Source organism: Lissotriton helveticus, chromosome 8 (genome assembly GCF_964261635.1).
Source record: "Lissotriton helveticus chromosome 8, aLisHel1.1, whole genome shotgun sequence".
NCBI lineage: Eukaryota > Metazoa > Chordata > Amphibia > Caudata > Salamandridae > Lissotriton > Lissotriton helveticus.
In genome coordinates, this window is record NC_136069.1 from 902,722,625 (window position 1) to 902,741,961 (window position 19,337).

The window sequence follows — 19,337 nt, forward strand, 5'->3', positions numbered from 1 at the left end:
GCACAAAGAGGCCGCTTCCCGTGCTCCCCATGCTCTTAAACCCCCCCATTGCCAGCGGTCCTGCCCCCTTGACCCGGAAGCGAAAAACTGCTTCCGGGTCAATGGCGGGACGCGCGGACCAATCAGATCGGGTGACGGGGGGGGGGGGGGCGGACCCAGCCATGTGTACGTGGGGGCAGAGCGGCCCCCCCTTTCCTCATGGTCTGGGACTGCCGGCCACCCCCCCCCCCCCCCCCCCCTTTAACATGCACATACAGTTATCAAAACTTATCAAACCAACACAGAATTCTTTGGAAGGCAGGGGGTCTTGTGACCCCCCCGGCCGTATTTATTAAAATATGAAACAAAATTAAAATTGAATAAAATAACATTATTTACATAATTATTAAATGCAAAATTCAGACATTAGATTTACATCAAGTTTGGACAGGTATGATGGGCTAACCTTAACAAATGTCTAATACAGCGTGTTTCCTAACCGTATCTAACATCCTCCTATCAATATTGCATTCTAATCATTTCTCGTCCTACGGCAAGGTCGCTAACCGGTGTCAGATCCTTTTACCCAGCTACGCTCTCACGTCCGAGATGCGCATGCGCAACAAGGGCCCGTTTACCCTCGTGCGCTCCGTGAACTCCATTTAACCAGAACAGGAGGGCCCTTACACTCGCGCCCTTTGATGACGTCATAGTGTATGTGAGGGGTGGCTACCAGCCTGAGGAAAGCGTGACTCCCTCCCCCGCACCCTTCCAAGCGACGGATATCCTGCCCCTGAAGTTCTGGGAGAGACCAGTGGCCCCTCCCCCTGGGCGACCCCTTTCGCGAATGGGGCCGCCCCCCCTAAGGACCTTAAATTGCTGCTCACCGATTATGACCTTACCGCCACAGGCCAGCATAGTTGACCGACTAGCTGCCCCCCCCCCAAAAAAAAGCCTACACTGAAAAGGACATATCCTCCTCGCAAAACCTTCAACCCATGCTAAGATGTTCCTTATGAATAGGGCATTCCCTGGCTCTGTCAAATGGACCCCATCCCGCACATAGAACTGTTCTCCCCAGATGCAACCATGAGGTATGGTCTGTAAGAAAGAAGTTCGAAATAGCTTGTCTAGTTTATTGTTGACCCTCTTTACCGAGTGATTCAACGCCCTGACTGATTCACCCCCACTCCACTGCAGCCTCGGTGTGACCACACTATAGTGCAATCCGGTAACAGTTTCGCCAGCCACCCTGCCGCTGAGATGATTTCTTCCAACAGGACCCTTCTGCCCAAGTCTACCAAGTCATTCCCCCCCAGGTGCAAGATGACCACTGAGGGCGGTGAGGTGTGTCTTTCGAGTAGATCTGACATGTAACCCCTAAGCTGACTGAGGCGAAGCCCCCCTCTGCCATGGAAGGAGACAGTGAAACCCCTGCACTCCGCCCGCCGTCTACCCGCTCCTGCAAGGAAAATTGGTTTAGCACGTTTAACATAATAATGATCTACTACCCATACTACATATGTCCTTCGTTTGTCTTCCTGCCGTTGCCGAGATGTTGTTGGTTGGCTTCGATGGTCCCTTGGTAGTTCCCGTCCTGCGTCACAGGCCCGAGAAACTAGAAATAAACAAGACCAAAGCGGGCGTCAGGGGGGTGGCGACTGACCCTTACAACATGTGCAACCGCACATACCGTTTATAGGCATTGGAAGACCATCTCCCAATCCTCTTCACACTACTGACATTCAACCCCCGTGCAGTGGCCTCAGTGGCTGCCCCTATCCGGAAAGAATGTGTCCCAAATTCTTTGGGGTTTAAACCTGCTTTGGCAATACTCATGGCTAAGACTCTTTGGAACTGAAACCTGGTCAAAGGGGTGCCATCAGCATGCATTAATAATGCACCACTTGGTTCACCTGTCCGTTGTTTGATTAACGCTTCTACATGTGACACCGGGCAGCACGGGTTATTGGGTGCCCGATGTAGAACAAAACTTTGCCCCTTAGCCTCCTGATCAGTCTTGGATTTCCGAATGGTAACCCGCATCGTGTCATCCCGGATACTGACATCACGCAGCTGAAGGCCACCTTCCCTATCTAGTTTGTTGGCCGCCACTAATTCGCCTACCCGGAAAGCCCCGTAGAAAGCCAGGGAAAAAGCAGCTTTGAATAATCTCACTTCCACCGAAGAGCTGCACGTGTCTGGCAGGGCGAGGAGCACCACTGCCAACCGCTCCAATCCTATCGGCCTTCTGCCATCGGCGGTGGGTGCCTGTAAGCGCCGCCATCCCTTCAACGCTTTTTGTGTTAAGAAACTGTTCGTAGGGTCCCTGGCTCCCTTTGCGCACGCGAAAAAGGAAACCGCTGTCTTATGCCTGCTAGCTGTCGCCGCTGTGCGCCCCTCCTTGTGTAAAGTGTTCATGTACCCATTAAAACTAGCCTCCTGATCCCACTTGCTCTCCCAATCCTGTCCCAGAAAGGTACAGTAAGACCTGAACGCCCCTTCGTAAGCTGTCCTGGTCCTGGGAGCTAGGCTGGCTGCCACGAGGTCGTGTAGTTGGGGGCACCAATCTGCCAAAGATTAGATGGGAAGTGAGCTGGGGATGCCTCTGCAGCTGGTAGGTGTTCCCTGAATACCTGCATCTTAAAGCGAGAAAGGGCGTCCGCTGCGTTATTCATGACCCCTGGAACATGTGTGGCCCTGAAATGTACATTCAGTTTCATGCAACTCGGCACAATCTCCTTTAACAGGCGCAGTATGAACTGACAACGTGCTGCCTGTTGATTGATGCATTCCACCACGGTCATGTTATCTGACCAGAAAACAACTGAGCGATTGGCCAATTGTTCGGGCCATACATTCAACGCCACCCATACTGGGAACAGTTCCAGGAAACCAATGTTTGCAGTCAGCCCACTCTCTTCCCACCATCCGGGCCATCTTTGAGCCACCCACTTGTTGCCAAGAATGGCGCCAAACCCCACACTGCCTGCAGCGTCAGTCCATAGTCCTAACTCTGCCGAGGTCAGCGTGGGGGCACCCCACAGTACTCTGCCATTTAAATTTTCCAGAATTGCAATCCATATCAGCATGTCCTGGCGAACCTCGGCTGACAGTCATGTGCGATGATGCTTTTCCCGCAAGCCCTTCATGGCTTGCGCAATTGAACGGGAAAATGGGCGTGCCATGGGGATGACTCTCAAGGCAAAGTTTAGCTGTCCAACTGTCTGCTGCTACTGCTGCAAAGTGACCTTCTTCTTCCGCAAACCTAATTCAAGGGTTGCCCTGAATTTCTCTTTTTTTTTTTTTCTTTGGGTAACCTGAAACAGCCTTCCAAGGAATCCAATTCAATTCCCAAGAATTCCAGACATGTCAATGGCCCTACTGTTTTTCCCTGCGCAAGCGGGACCCCAAAAGCACGCATGAGCACGCAAAATTCCTGCAATGCCCACGCGCACTCCTGCGAGCCCGCCGGACCCAGGAAAAGAAAATCATCTAAGTAATGCATGACATACTGGTGACCCGTAGATTGTCTCAGAACCCACTCAAGGAAAGAGCTGAATGTTTCAAAGTAAGCACACAAAATAGAGCAACCCATGGGCATGCACATGTCCATGTAGAACTTGCCTTCGTATGAAAACCCCAGCAAATGTTGATCTGCTGGGTGCACTGGGAGTAGTCTAAAGGCTGACTCAATATCTGACTTCGCCATCAGTGCCCCAAGACCCAAGACTCTCAACATTTCGACTGCCTGGTCAAAAGACGCGTATTTCACACTACAAATAGACTCATCAATTGCATCATTCAAGGACAAGCCCTTCGGTGCAGACAAATTGTATATGAGCCTATACTCTCCCTTTTCCTTCTTTGGGACCATTCCTAAAGGTGAACAAACAAAATTCTGTACAGGGATGTTAGGGAAAGGCCCCGCCACCCTACCTAGGCGCAGTTCCTTCTCCATCTTGTTTGCTACTACCCCGGGGTTGTTCTGAACTGACAACTGGTTCTTACACTGTGGTGTCCCCGTATAACCCCCAGCTGGAATCCGGAAACCATGTGTGAAACCCTCTTGAAGCATCCTTGCGGAAGTGTGGTTAGGGTATCTATTGAGCCAAGGGATCATAGCTGCCAACAAAATAGGTGAATGCGCAATAAGGGGGTGTACTCTGCTACTCTGGTTTCCTCCTCCCTCTGTTACCGGAAGCATTGCCCTTTGATCGGCATGTCGCCTCTGGGTGGGAAGGGTGACCGCATAAGTTACACGCGTGCCTGAATTTGCAAGTGCCCGGTGCCCTGTTGCAAGTTCGCCTATTGAAATCCCAGCATACTCCTTTTTCCACCCGTACTACCTCTGGTCTTATTGGCCATTTCCCGCCTTGCGCTGGCCGAAAGGGCTGCTGAAAGGGCTGCTGGGGCTTAGGGGAATAACCTTTGTTCCAGGTAGCGCTAGTACCTGCAGACTGCCCCTTCTCAAACTGGGAATGCCAGGAAATAGAATCAACTTTATCCCAGGCTAAGGATCAGTTAAACTCCCTCGATTTCCTGAAAGCTATGTCATATTCCTTCCATGAGTCCCCCCATGATTCTCGTTAAACATTGTAATCCTACTCTGATAGCAGGCCATCTCAGCTTGCTTACCAGGGAAACGTTCACCAATAACTGCACTATAAACAGAGAAGGCCCTGATCCAGTTAATGAGCGTCTCCTCCACCCTAAATTTGTGCAACTGAGATCGCCATTCACTAGGCAACATCGTTTCTTTCTGCGATTTCGCATATTCCCACTCCCTGTTGTCAATCAACAATGAGAAAATATTAATATATTTGTCCTCCCAAATTAACTCCTTGACACTCTGAGGTACATGCTGCGCCAAACTCTCACTCCTAGAGGGAATTGCGCCCTCGCCCAGTACCGGCAGGGCAACCTCCTTACCACTTTCGGTGGGTTGTGTTGGTTCCACGGTCTTGACTGCGCCCCCATTGCTTGCTGGACCTGTTTGGGGAGAAATTGGTGCACCCGGCGTGCTATTTTCGCCCCTAGCAACCAAGATTTGAGCAACCATTCTCTGGGCCTCAGCCGAGGGATCTGCCGAGGGAGGTAACATTCCCCCGATCCCCAACCAAGGGAGCACAGCCGCTATCTGTGCCGCCAGTTCTGGTGGGACCTGACCCGGATTTGCTGGAATGACCGGCGGGACAATGGCCGGCACTGGGTCAATGACTGGCGCTACTGGCGGCGGGATACCAACGGGGACCGGGTCAATGGGTGGCATAATTGGCGCTATTGGCACGCTTACTGGAGGTTGTGGAGCGGGGGCTGGGACTCTCGCTGGAGGCTGCGGGGCAGGAGTTGGTGAGCTAGGTGAAACAGGCGCTACATTCGGTGTTGGACTCGGGAACCCCCCACCGGACCTGGGGGGGCGACCACCAACTTTCCTAGTTCTGGCACGTTTGGGTGGTGTTTCAAAATCCCCCCTTGGTTTGGGGGGCACTATGGTCCGCTTAGACCTTACTGTCGGGCCTGCCTGGGCATCCATCCTCGCCCCCAATTCAGCCACAGTCTTACCCAATTTGTCCACTTTCCCCAATCGCTTGTCCATTGCTGACATTCTGCGCATCATTGTCTGAAACATTAACTCCACGTTCGAACCCCCTGCACCCCGTCTGGCAGACATACTGCTCTTAAACCTACCCTGCACAATGCGTTAATTGGCACAATGTGCCCTGTACCTGTCCCAGTCGGAGGCTCACAGGCTGGCCGTAAGCACCACGCAACTGTGACCGCACAACCCAGCTAGCCTAGAGTGTTTGGGCGAACGAACTCTAGCCCAGCGGCCCGCCAGAAGCAGTGAAATGCAGGCCTGCCCGTGTCCTCAGGATCCGCCGTCCACTGTGAGCTCCACAGCTACCCGGTCCGCAGCCATCCTTGTCCTTAGCTCCTATAATGAGAAAAATTGTTAAAGGCAAATTGAGGCTATTCACAAATGGGGAATTTTCCATCCCAAACTGTGTACAAGCTTAGTTAATGCTTTCAATGTTAACTCAGCTCACCACTGACCCCTTGATCAAAATGGCTGCCACTGGGATACAGCAAGCAGTATGTGAATGCAAAAACAAGCTGTTGTAAAATTAATATAATGCAAAACTTGGCCTGAATCAGAAGGTATGCTAATGTAAAACCAAGCTGTTGCAAAAAGAAAAACCTGGTTCACTTCTCTCTGGTACAGTGAGATTAAGTACAATGCCTTTATTACTTGGATCAGCATACAGAGTAACTGATAGAGAACACCTTAAATTATCATGCACAGCAGTCAATGTAAAAGTATAAGTAATTTTAGTGCCCAGAATCACACCCTCTAAACAGTTGTGTATAAAGCACACTCACTTTGCTACCGCTAGCTTGAATTACTGATACAACACACCCTACATGTGCTAAGCACTGTGAGTTTAAATGCTTAACCCAGAATTATATTTCGCCTCAAACCTCACTTTCCATCAATCTTAACCTCTAAAGGTAAAAACGTTTTATAGCGAATTTATCGCCTAAAATACAAAGAAACGATCAATGTTATCAAAAGGCCCAGCACCGGTCTCACATACCCTTGCTGCCCGGGCCGACCCCTGCTTCGCACCGTCGTCCCTTCCGAGCACTCGAGAAACTGCTCGCGGCTCCCAAGCTGTTCTGTCGGGCCAGACCGCTAGCCGCAGCACCGACAAGACCGCAACGTACCTTTTAAGCCTCTCGAACCAATAAATTCACAATATGCAGCCTGCTCTTCTGTGCCCGCAGTCCCTCGCGCCGCTTAGACGGGGAAATCCGCTGCGATTCCGATCGCCAATCCTACTCCTCCGCTCGAAGGGGGCCCGCCAATAGACGCCGCTCTGATTCGCGATATCCCTCCAGCGAACAGGACCGGCTCAACCTGGAAAATACAAAAAAGAAAATTAAGAGCCCCACAGCGGGGCGAGGAGCGCGGGCACAAAGAGGCCGCTTCCCGCGCTCCCCAGGCTCTTACACCCCCCTTATGCCAGCGGTCCCGCCCCCTTGACCCGGAAGCGAAAAACTGCTTCCGGGTCAATGGCGGGACGCGCTGACCAATCAGATCGGGTGACGGGGGCCGGGCCCAGCCATGTGTGCGTGGGGGCCGAGCGCCCCCCCCCTTTCCTTTTTCCAGGTCAAAGCCCACATCTTATTTTTCAATTGTTACCAGCTACTCGTCACTCCACCACTGTGGTGGCAATGGACATTATGGTAAGTCTCAAGGACTACATTTTATGAAGTGAGTGCGGCTGTAACTTGGAGGATGATGCAAAAGTGCCATCCATGTCTCAAAGCCCCACATGCATATTTGTTTCTGTCCACCAGCCCATTACGGCATCAGTGCGGCCCTCAGTCACACTAAGAGTGTACTGTCTGGTCCCCGACAAAATATGTGTTCACTAAACCCTGGGGAGAAATCAATCTACTCTGCTGACTTTTCTACATCAGCATGTTTGCGCACAGAGAACGTCTACAAAAGCAAGTGCAAGAGTGCTTACTGGGTGAGAAAGAGAAGGAACATGTACTTGTTTTACATGGATTTAGTGGCCAGAGTTTCTCCAGAGTGCAACATATTTACCCTATTAGGGTAAAAAAACAATCTGAAACGTATGTATTTACACTACAATTTCTGATTTCTATTTTCATTCTGTTAGAAACTATGCATGAGTCCTTATGTTCCATATGGAGTGCTCATGGAAATCTACCGCTTCCTTAATTTCTTGTAGATTTTTGTAAAGACTATGAATTTTTCAAATCTTCCCCATACAAGGGAGGACATCTACGATGAGTGGTTGTCAGAGTTTTAAAACCGTTTCAGAATCCACAGTTCCTATTTTATTTGTAACACTCCTTACAGGTAAATGTTTGGGTCGTAAAACGTGCAAAACATCACTTCTTCTTTGCTGTTTACGAATTTGTTAAAGACTTTTTGAATTTTAAACTTTGCATATTGCCTTATCAATAGAAATGTAGTGATGCACTTTTTAACATTTAATTTTCTGCTTATCAAAACTGATCATGTGTAGTTTTTTTAGGTCGCCTGTAAGAATGAAAACTTGAATGTAATCCGAATTGTTTTTTACCATGGCCATATTCATATTTCATGAAGTATGACCTAGTTATGTGTGTGCTGATCTCATTTGATGTGTACATAGTAATAGTATTTTTCTCACCAGATCATATTAGTTGTAAACCTTTCAGCCAACGTTCTGAAACTGGTCTTTTTAAGTAACCATTTTCCCTTCTTCCTTTGTGCTCTCAGGAATAGATTTACTGAGTGGCATAATTCCAGTGCTGTGTCACAAATATCCAGATTTGAATTTCTTAATAGGAGGAGAAGGGCCAAAGCGAATTGTTTTGGAGGAGGTGCGAGAAAGGTATCAACTTCATGACAGGTAAGTGACTCATTCTGTGGTTTAAAAATTACTTCATTTAAATGTCTGTACAAATGCAGCATAGTTTATTTACAGAGGTTGATAACATAATGCAAATAGACAATTTGGTTTGCCGCGTGTGCTATCTACTTCAACATGACTTTAGTAGATAACCATGTTTATTAAGACACATTTAAACAGCCTAGTTTAGACACACCCCGGTGTAGCTTGTACTGTTTGTTGAGGTTGGCAGCCATGTTTCCAATCCTCCAAATTAGGTGAGGAAAAAATCAAGAAACTCGTGATGTAATTTTAAAAAAACAAAGTACGTTGAACATTGTCCATTTGTAGTGGGTTTTTTTTGTAAATTGCTCACACTTTATACTTCCTCAAAGGTATGAGGTTTCTGTATTTCAAAGTATATACAACACAAGTTAAGAAAAAGAACCGCGCCTACATCTAGGCAGTACACATTTTACATCTTGGTTTAAGCTGAATGCTCAACCTCATTGTGCTTGCACGTATTAAAGGCTGTTCATGTACTTCAGTATAATACAGAAAGTGCCATAGCAATGAGCTCAAGGAATACTCCGTATAGAGTGACTAATTATTTGATATGCTACTAACTGGTCTAAGCACCCTCAAACTTTGGAGTCGGAATGTGCAATAAATGGTTCAAAGTATTGTTTCCAGGGAACTTTGTCCATTTCAAGAAATTTTATTGAAAATTTCAGTACAACAATTAAAATCCTGAGAAACATTACATGTGCTGATGAGGGTACATCTGAGCAGGGATAGTGACATATTGTCGGATACGATAGATCAAGTATTAGCACGGATAATCCAGAAGGATAATGTTACATACAGATGTGACCAGACATTTTGCTTGTATCTCAACAAATTCAAGAGGCCTCATTGAGATGGAGGCCAAGAGGAGGAGGAAGAGTGAGAAAGAATAGGCCTATATAAGAAGAGGTCAGGAGGAAGGGGAAAGAAGAGAAGAAGATGGTGAGGGAGGTGTGCCACCATGGGATCAACAGTTCCGACCAGTCCAGTGTTACCCGGTTGTGTATGTCCTGGTCGATTTAGAAGGACATCAAGGGTTACGGGTGGTCAATAGAGGTGACTATTCATGGAGGTTTATGAGTGTCAAAATAGATATCAAGTGTGTTCCACATTTTCCTTCGTGGGGGTCGCCATGGTGTGGTCTGGAGCGTGATGTTGTCTGCCCCTCGGAGGTTAATCACCCAGTTAAGCCAACAGGCATAGCTCGCTTTTTTGGTGTCTTTCCAGTTATTTAGTACGACCTTAACCGCCGCCATAAGTAGGAGGTCTAGTAGGGCTCTGTCTGGTTCAGAGAGTTGTGTTTCTTTAACAGTGCCAAACACAAGATAAGGGAGTTCCTTGGGAGGTGTAATGTTGAACAGATTGTGGATGAACATGAATACTTTGTCCCAATAAGATGAGACGCAGTCACATTGGAGGATAAGGTGGTCCAAATCACCTTCAGCGTGTTTGCAGTTGCAACAGAAAGTGTCGGGGCTAATTTTGTGAGGATAGAGATGGGCGGGCGGCCAGAAGACCCTATGCATAAGCCAGTATTTGGTTTGTGATAGTGTAGGGCTTATTTTGTGGCTCATACAGGATTTCCAAGTCGCGGCCCATTCCGGCTCACTGATGTGAAATGAGGCCAGCGAGGACCAGAATTGTGTAGTTTTTTCATTTAATCTGGAGGATTGTGGACTCAGTATTTTGTACAGCCGAGAAACTTGGTGGCCTAGTCTATTTAGGCTGGAGAAAAATGTGAGGATTGCTGGTGGTGTGTGGCACAAGCCCGCTCTTGTAATGGCAGATTTAATATTTAGAAATAAATAAAAATCTGAATCATTAATCCCGAATTTCGCCTGGAGTCCTGAAAAGGGCAAGGAGTATGCACCATCGTAGAGTTGGTGGGGGAAGAGGATGCCATTTTTAATCCAAGAGAGGTTGTATAGCTGCTTGCCTTTATATGTAATGCTAGGGTTCTTCCATATCGACTCCCATCTAGATCTTCTTATAGTTGTGTCTAACAGTTTGTCGATTTTAAATAGAGCTAGCTTGGTGTTAATAAATATGGATTTTGAGCAGGGGATTTGACTCGCCTTCATCGATAGGATGGAGATGGGATGGATGTCTCCCAGAACAGCTGATTCTATATCTAACCACACAGGCGAGTAGTCTGCGGGAGGGGACAGCCAATAGGACCCTTGTTTAGCTAAGAAGGCTACTTGATATCTCTTGAAGTCCGGAAGGTTGACACCGCCTATGGTTTTATCTAGCCTAAGTTTCTGAAGGCTGATACGAGCTTTTTTCCCTTTCCAGAGAAAGTTAGTAAGGGCCTTGTCCACTTTGAGGTGGAAATCTTGCGACAGCAGCAGAGGGAGCATGGTGATCAAATAGTTTACCAATGGTGTAATCATCATCTTGATGGTCTCGACCCTACCCCACCAAGTGATGAAACGGGGCGACCAACCGTCCAATTGCTTTTTAATTTTTTCAAGAGTAAGGTCTTCATTGTGCTGGAGGGTCTCAATGATGGAGCTGCCGAATTCTACATCTAAGTATTTTATATAACTATTTTGCCAGACGAGTCCCGATTCTCCCAGCATCTCTTTGTTAGTGAATATGTTAAGAGGTTTAACCTCTGACTTATCGCGATTTAGTTTATATCCCGAGTGTGCGGAGTAGGATACGATAGAGTCCATTAGTGCAGCTATAGAGATTTCTGGCTGTTCAGTAACCACCAAAATATCGTCCGCATAAGCAGCTAATTTTATTCTCCTATCACCAAACGTAATCCCACTGATGTTGATGTTTTGCTGTATGTCGCGAATGAGTGGCTCTAAAGCTAGCAGGAAGAGGGCGGGTGATAAGGGGTAACCCTGCGTGGTCCCCTGCTCTAGTTGAAATGGTTCTGATAGTGAGCTATTTATGGCGATTCTAGCGGAAGGACAGGCATAAAGCGCCATTACCATGTTTATGTATGGATCTCCCAAGTTAAATATTTGCATACACTGGCGCAGAAATGGCCACAAGACCCTATCGAACGCCTTCTCTGCATCCAGGGTAATAGCTACAGCGGGGGCGTCAGAGATTTTTGATTTCTCGAATACGTGACATAAGAGCCTTGTGTTGTCACTCGATAGTCTGTGTTTTAAGAATCCTACTTGGGAGCTACTGATTAGAGTTGGTAAGATGGAGTTTAGTCTACAGGCTAGTGTCTTCGTGTAAATCTTGCAATCTAAGTTTATGAGAGAAATCGGCCTATAGTTTTTCGTCAACATTGGGTCCTTCCCGTCTTTTGGTATCACTATTATTGTCGCCTCGCTCATTGAAGGGGTGATTTTGGTTTTTTGAGAGAAGGACTGGAACAGCTTGAGGAGTGAGGAATTGAGTTGATGTTCGAAAGTCTTATAAAAATCAGCTGTAAAACCATCAGGTCCTGGAGCTTTATTATTTTTTAGTGACCTGACCGCGTTCGAGATTTCTTTAAGAGTGAATGGATCCCCTAGTTTCATCTTTTCCGCCTCGGATATGCTGGGTAGGTGTATTGATTTTAAATAGTTAAAGCATGCCTCTTGGTTGAATTGTGTTTTGTTCTTATAAAGGTCCTCATAGAATGACTGGAAGGTGCGAAGGATATCCTTCTGTTTGGTAAAGGTATTGTTGGTCTGGTCTTTGATAGAGGTGATGTGAAATTGTTTCCTTTTGTGCTTAAGATAGGACGCTAGTAGTTTCCCCGCTTTGTTACCTTCACAGATTTTCAGCGCCTTAAATTTATTAATCCATACTCCCGCCCTTTTGCTTAGGATGACATTATATTTGTATTTCAGGTTTGTCAGGCGGTCAAGAACCGTCTTGTCATTTAAGTTAGTGGTGTGGTAAGACTCTAGTTGCCTAATTTCTTTTTCTTGGGAGTCCAGTTCAGAGTTCAGTTTCTTGTTCATACGAGCTCTAATTCCTATTAGTGTGCCTCTTATCGTGTCCTTAAAGGCGTCCCAAACCATTGCGTTATCTGCATCAGGGTGGGAGTTTATCTCGAAATATTCTTGAATTGCGAGTTCTATAATTTTCCTGTTCTCAGGGACCTGCAAAATCTCTTCATTGAGACGCCACCTCTTAGGAGGGATAAGTGTGTGTGACCCTGCTAGTTTCATGTGTATACAGGAGTGGTCTGACACCAAGATCGGAGCTATACCTGTTTCGTCGATAAGGTGTGTGAAGGGGTTCGAGATCAATAAATAGTCTATCCTCGAGTAGGAATTGTGTGGTGGGGAGTAGAAGGTGTAGTCACGACCATCTGGGTGTTGTAAGCGCCACGAGTCATGTAGGTGGAATTTAGAGCATAAACGCGACATCGCTCCATGAGAGCGTGAGGGTTGGTAAGTACACTTAGATTGCCTGTCCAGTACGGGATCAAGTGGGAGATTAAAGTCTCCGCCCACCACCAGAAGCTCGTCTTGGGGTATTCCCTCCACTTCTTTCGAGACATATTCCCAAAAATCAGGGAGATCAGCGTTTGGCCCATAGATGTTTGCCACGTGTATATGGTCTTCATCTCTTTGAACGATGCTTAGCCTACCTTCCTCGTCTGTAGAATGAGATATCAGGGCTAGATTTGACTTTTTGGCGATAAGGGTGATCACCCTTCTTTTTTTGTGAGTAGCAGGGGAACATAGTGTGTGGGATGTCCAAGATTGTTTAAAGAATTCTGCATCTTCCTGGGATAGTCTGGTCTCCTGGATGAGAATTATATCCCCTTTTGACTTGGCAAGATAATCTAAAATCTTTTTTTGTTTGACTGGGTGATTAAGCCCCTTAACATTTAATGAGACTAGATTCAAAGAAGCTGCTAAACTCTTATCCGCAGCCAGGGAACTTTGTGAGGTGACAGTTTGTCCATATTTGCTGTTTGGTTCTTCTTTTGTTCAAGATATTACTCTGATTGCTGATCGTACTCAAGGAGTGTAACCAGAGTCTTGGAATGAATGGGAGGATCTGAGCAATGGACCTTCCTAATACAAAATCTTAAACCTACTTACTCTTCCTCAAAACAATATGCCATTCATCAAACTTCTCACTGTTGTTTTGATGGCAAGAGTCTCTCACCCACTACATTTCATTTGAATGTTAGGAACTTTGAAGAACTGAAGGTTGTCAGTCTTTTCTTTTACTTGCTTGTTGGGAACCTGGCCTGGGAGAATGGGTAGGTCAGATAAGAAGGCTACAAAGCTGTATAGGTGGGTAGTGATCCGGAAATGAGAGGTTGGGTTAGTTCATATTGTTCAATTTGAGAATGTTTATAGGCAGGGTCTGCCCTTTTGTCTGTCACTGATTTTTGCTTCTGGAAGAATGATGGCAGCCTGGTACTGAAATCTCGCACATCATTATGCCCTTATTTTGGATACTCCTGCTTGGAGCCAACTCTACTGCCACCTGCTGTGAGACCCATCACCTTGCACAAATGCTGTGCCTTAGGAAAAGTTTGAATGTGACATCTGAATGATCATTACCCCAAGTCGTTTCTGAAACCTTAGACAGTGGTTCCCAGCTTGTGTGGAAAATTGAATAACATCATCCAAACCTGTCGCAGTATAAAGACCACTCAAATGGCAGACCGAGCCTATTGGGCTCAGATTGTGGTGTTGCCACAGGTGTCCTAAGGTCCATCCTACTGCGGCTTTACAAATTGGGCCAAGTACACACTTCCTGCTCAGGACTCTGAGGGAGGTGGTGGTTAGCAGTTAAACACTTCTCAGGAAAGTAGTATGTGGCAAAAGTTCTCACTCGAACAACAGACAAAATAATGCTTTTTTTCAAGCCTAGTGCTTATCTTTGTTGATTGTGATTCTAACTGCAATTCCTAAGTAAGCGCTTACACCCTCTCTGGTGCCCTCTTCCTGTTGTAGAAGTTTCTCTAGTGCGTCTGGGACTTCTACCCAAGTATAGGCATAGACACGGTTGCAGTTCATTGGGTCTCTTATCATGAAGAGTATTTTGTAGCTCAGTAGTTCATACTCCAAATGTGGTTGTTAAAGTAGCATTCAAGTATCACAGCAGCAGAACAGGGTCTGCATATCTAGCTCAGTCTTTTGCATGAGAGGCCCCTTTACATGCTTATATTGGTGCTGTTGTCTAGTGCTGGCAAGTGGGCGCCCACTCTACTAATAACCCAATTTCTCACATTTACAGTTTGTAGTTAGCTTACTACTTTTGGTATTCACAAAGCTGAAGTGTAAACTTTATAAGTGTAAGTTACAGGTCGCCACCCCGACTAATGCAATTGGCTTACTCTTGTGTGGATAGGTGATGTCCCATCCTAAATCTCTCCCTGACCTTCTCTAAACCACTTAGACCTCTCCCTAATCCTAGCCCCTTTCACAGTAAGTCTGCCCCTCTCCCCACCTACTCCCCTGTGTCCCACCCACATTTAGTACTAAAATGTATACTTTACATGTGCGGAGACTCCGCAGTCGTGGGAGAGAAGTCCACACACATAAGTATAGGCAAAACATACATTTTGTAGTTTATTTTGTAGTACTAAAAAACATACTACAAGTACAGTTTGTGAATCTGACCCTATAAATCTGTTTATATTTTCCTGTCCCATTGTGCGGCCCCATGAAGCAATGAGTATTTTCTTATAAGGGGACATCAGTGAAGATTGATGGTGTATTACAAACCATCAGCTGGCAAAAAAATGCTACATGAGCCAAACATTTTTGATTTTGTCATTTTTTGTAACCTTGGCCAACAATAGTACAATGTCAATAGGTTTGTAGGTGGGAGTCTAGAATGTCCACAAGGTGCTACCTCAGCCAATTTCCATCTAACACCATTAGGAGGAACAAATTGTTTTCCTCTTGTTATAACTTCACGTTCTACACTTGTCCTGAGCCAAATACCATGGTTTCAACATATATGCCAGCCACACATGATATGTTTCCTAACCAAATAAAGATCTTAATCAGCTGCTGCAAACTGCCTCTGTTTCACTGAAATTGATTTTTCAATTTTAAGTAAAGTATTAACAACCCCAATCACATACTCATGGTATTTCTCAACAGTTTCTTGAGCCTTACTGATTACAGAAAACCTGGAAAGAGCATTGGCTCGGAAATCCTTTCCACTAGAAATATGATGAATATTGAAATTAAACACATGAAGGTGTGGCAGTAGTGCCTATACTCGTGAGCTTGCTTTCCCCATGTCCTTTTCATCAAGCACAAATACCAATGGTTTATTTGTACAGGTGTCCTCCTCTACAAATATGGTATTAAATATTATGTAGCCCAAAAGCAAAACCGTGCTTCCCTCTCTGTTGTTCTATAAGGCAGTTCTGAATTCCTAAGACCTCTCAAAGCAAAACCAATGGTAATATCTTCAGCATTCACAGCTCGAGTGAGCAAACACCAATTTCTACACTACTAGCATCTACTGTTATTAAGTAGTCAGCATCTGGGTTGATAAGATGACAAGCAGGTGCATTTATAACCCTAGACATGACTTTGGAAAAGGCTTACGTTTTCATGTGGATATTACACTCTTTCTTAGCATTTTTAAAAAGGTAGGTAACTTGGGCAAATCCTGGGTTGAAGAGGGCAGAATATTCATATAACCTAAGAGATGATTTTACTTGTTTGATGGAATGGGGGGAATTGTTTTTTCATTAATATAATTTTATTTAAATTTCACAACTTCAGTTACACACTGAATAGTCACCCCGGAAGGCTGTGTTAGCACAAGCTGTGGAAAGCGGCAGAACTCGTAACTCTTCACGCCTCCGATTCCCGATGAAGCCCTGAGTAAGACTTTGAAGGTACTTCTGACCTTCAATTCAAAAATTTTGGATTTGGATAATTTCCATCATCATCACTTACAGGTCCTGACGAAGGCCCCCCAAACCCCCCCATGGGCACCTAAAGTGCCTGAAACATGTCAACCATCTTTTAGGACTGACGAGTGTAGCGGATTCATTACACGTCCAACTATGCACAACACTGTTTTTAATTTTCCCATGCCCCAAACTGAATAAAGGCTTAGTTTAGGTGGCATGTGGACTCCTTTTTTAACTCGCTCCACACGAGCACCCTCACTTCGTAATTTTGATTTCTGATCACTACTGTAATAACCAGTGGTTCCTCCAGGTGGAGGAAGCATAAAAGAAACCCAATGATGAAGCTTTCACGTATCTGACTAAGGCAGAAAACCAAGGTACACTGCCTACCAACCTGCCTATGTGAATGAAGGTTTTTTAAGCAATGACGGGTAGAACCACCTGAACCCTGGTAGCAGGTACAAGTGATCTATTCCCGATTGATTTTGAAATATTACTAAGGAAGCTGAATGGATCATTGCTTCTTCTTTCTCCCCCCACTCTTGATTTATAGCACATTCAGGGTAGGAAATATTCCCCAAGCGCCAAATTTTGTAGTATTGCAGTTGTAATGGCATAAATTGCATGGCGATGGCTATCACTCTAGGGACCATTGTAGGATGTCGCCAATCCTCTTCTGATAAACCCCCAAGTTTATTTTCCCATGCTGCTGGAAATAAATCAAGTGTTGGGTGAGTTGTTTACAGTAGTATGATAAATCTGGAATATTTGCTTGCATGATATCTCACTCATTAATAGTCTAGTTTCTAAGCGGTTAACTTTGGGGAGTTCAGTCAACTGTTTAATATGTGGGTGTAGAGCATGGTTAATTGGAGGTTACAGAAAAATTGTCAACTGTGTAGCTGGAAGGAGGTCTGTAGTTGAGTGAATGAGACCAGCTGGATCCCTTTCATTACAACCCCCAGCATTGATACTTCTTTCAAGTAACTGCCTCGGAAACCCTTGAGGGCTGCAGTATCTCGAAGCACGATTCTAACACAAACTGGAGTAGCCTCAGTGAGTCTTTTATACCACCTCCAAGCCTCTATGTGTCTGCCCACCAGAGCGCCAACACTTGCATTGTTGCTTATAGAAAAATTGGCAAGATATGATCCCTTTCAAGGTATTGGAAAAAATGCACATTCCCAATTGCCTATCTCTCTGTTGTGAATGCAGGAACTGATTGAGGGGAGTGGAGACCGGAATCTATTTCTGAAAGGTGTTCCATTCTAATAAACGACTGAACGTCTGCAGAGCTGAGGCCTCTGTCAAATAGTGGATTATAACATTTACTCATAGCTATTCTGGGCACCTTGTTGTCCCAGAGGAAGCTCCAGATTACCGTCATAATACTTTTGAAAAGGGATCTTAAACTGGTAATTCTCCATAGAAGTCGCACAATTACCTAACTTTAAAAATGGCAGCTTGACCTGTAAGGGAAAGGAGGAGGGGACCCAAGCTCTTTTTCATCAACTGTCCTATGCTCTCCGAGGTACTTAAAACCATCATTCGATAAGGTCATCGAAGCCCAGATCCTCTGCCTCTGCTCTTATGGTAAATACCACAGATTTAGACATATTAATAGGCTGGAACATTTTCAAGAAATACAAACTATTTGAAGGACCCTAGATCTGGGGTCTCGTAAGAATATTAAAAGACCCTCTGCATAGACAAATCTACCTTGTCCACTCAGGTCCCCAAATTAAAACATCGAAACAAAGCCAGGACACAAGGGGCTCAGTGGGCAGTGCTGTTTAGGGGGTGGGGACCGGTTTAGAAATAGTCACCGTATCCGCACTCCAAAGATCATATGGCAGAATCTCGTTTTCAAGCCTTGCCGTTATCACGGGGATCAAGTGTAAGGCCATGCAACTGAAGAACTCTACAAGGGTGTCTGTTAGGATCAGTTGATTTCCCTTCCTGAAGCTGGAAAAGGGCCTCCACCAACTCTTCTTCTGTGATGCTCCCCTCCAAGTAAGCACCTTAAAAGGGAGGGAAGTGGCAGGTCTCAAATAAATTTGCCCAATGCCAATGGCTCGAAATGTGAGCTTTCACAGAGAGAGAGAGAGGAGTAATGGGTAGCAAATGCAGCTATGTCCTGCTTCCCCACCACCAACTGGCTATATGCCTGAGGAACTCCATATGCCCACATAGACAGCGCAATCATTTGGATGCTTTATTACCACATTGGTAGAACTGGCTCTGAGTGGACAAACCAGTGATCTTTACTCGCCCAGCAGCAGCAGACGGATTCTGACTCTACAATGGGCGATTCTACATTGAAAAACTCTGTATGGGGTCAGTTGACACTGGCATTCAAGCTTTGAGAGCATGGATTGTAAGCTGTTTGCTGTTTGTTCCAACCTGCCAAATGGTTGATGCTCCTGTCAGAGAGATGTGCCTTGAAAGCATCTCCGAGCTGGGGTTCTGTTAGAAGTATCCCTTTTTCAGTAAGTATGTATGCCTTAAATTCAGGATCAACCAGGCTGACAGCTGCTAACTGCCACCCCAATGATTACTTAACTTAAGCAGAGAATGATTTGAAAGACCTCGAGCCAGCATCTCCACATATTTCATGAATTTCGTGTCTGATTCGGGGAGCAGAATGTATTCCACCCTGAAATAGAAGTTATGGTGTCCAGAGTAAATGGTGTAGCCCCTGTCATACTGGTGGACACTATGCCATGTGTCACATAGCACATTTCATGGAGGCATTCAGCCTAACAAAACCCCCCCACACAGCCAAGATTTTGTACAGTGCCCATTCCACAACCCATGTAAAGTCCCCACCTACCTTCAATCGTCCATCTGGGTGCTGCAAGAGCAGGCCACGAGTCACTAAAGTAAGGAGGGAGACAACCGTGGAACAATGTACGCACTAACCGTAAATACAGGCGAGTCTCCACCCAGCATCATTTAGGCTTATCTAAAAGACCGTTGACATTCCAGGAAACAACATAAAAGTGAGTGGGAGCATAAACCCCTGCATTAGAAATTATCATTTATGTGTTATGTGTGAGCAAATGTTC

At 45.7% G+C, this 19,337-nt stretch overlaps 1 protein-coding gene across 1 annotated transcript in view; it reads left to right on the forward strand.

Annotated features, from left to right (window-relative positions):
• Positions 1–19,337, forward strand: part of PIGA (phosphatidylinositol glycan anchor biosynthesis class A) — a 155,019-nt gene that overhangs the window by 68,074 nt on the left and 67,608 nt on the right. Inside the window, exon 3 of the mRNA XM_078657703.1 lies at positions 8,282–8,414. Coding sequence (XP_078513829.1) covers positions 8,282–8,414 — 133 coding nt within the window. The remainder of the gene's footprint in view (positions 1–8,281; positions 8,415–19,337) is intronic.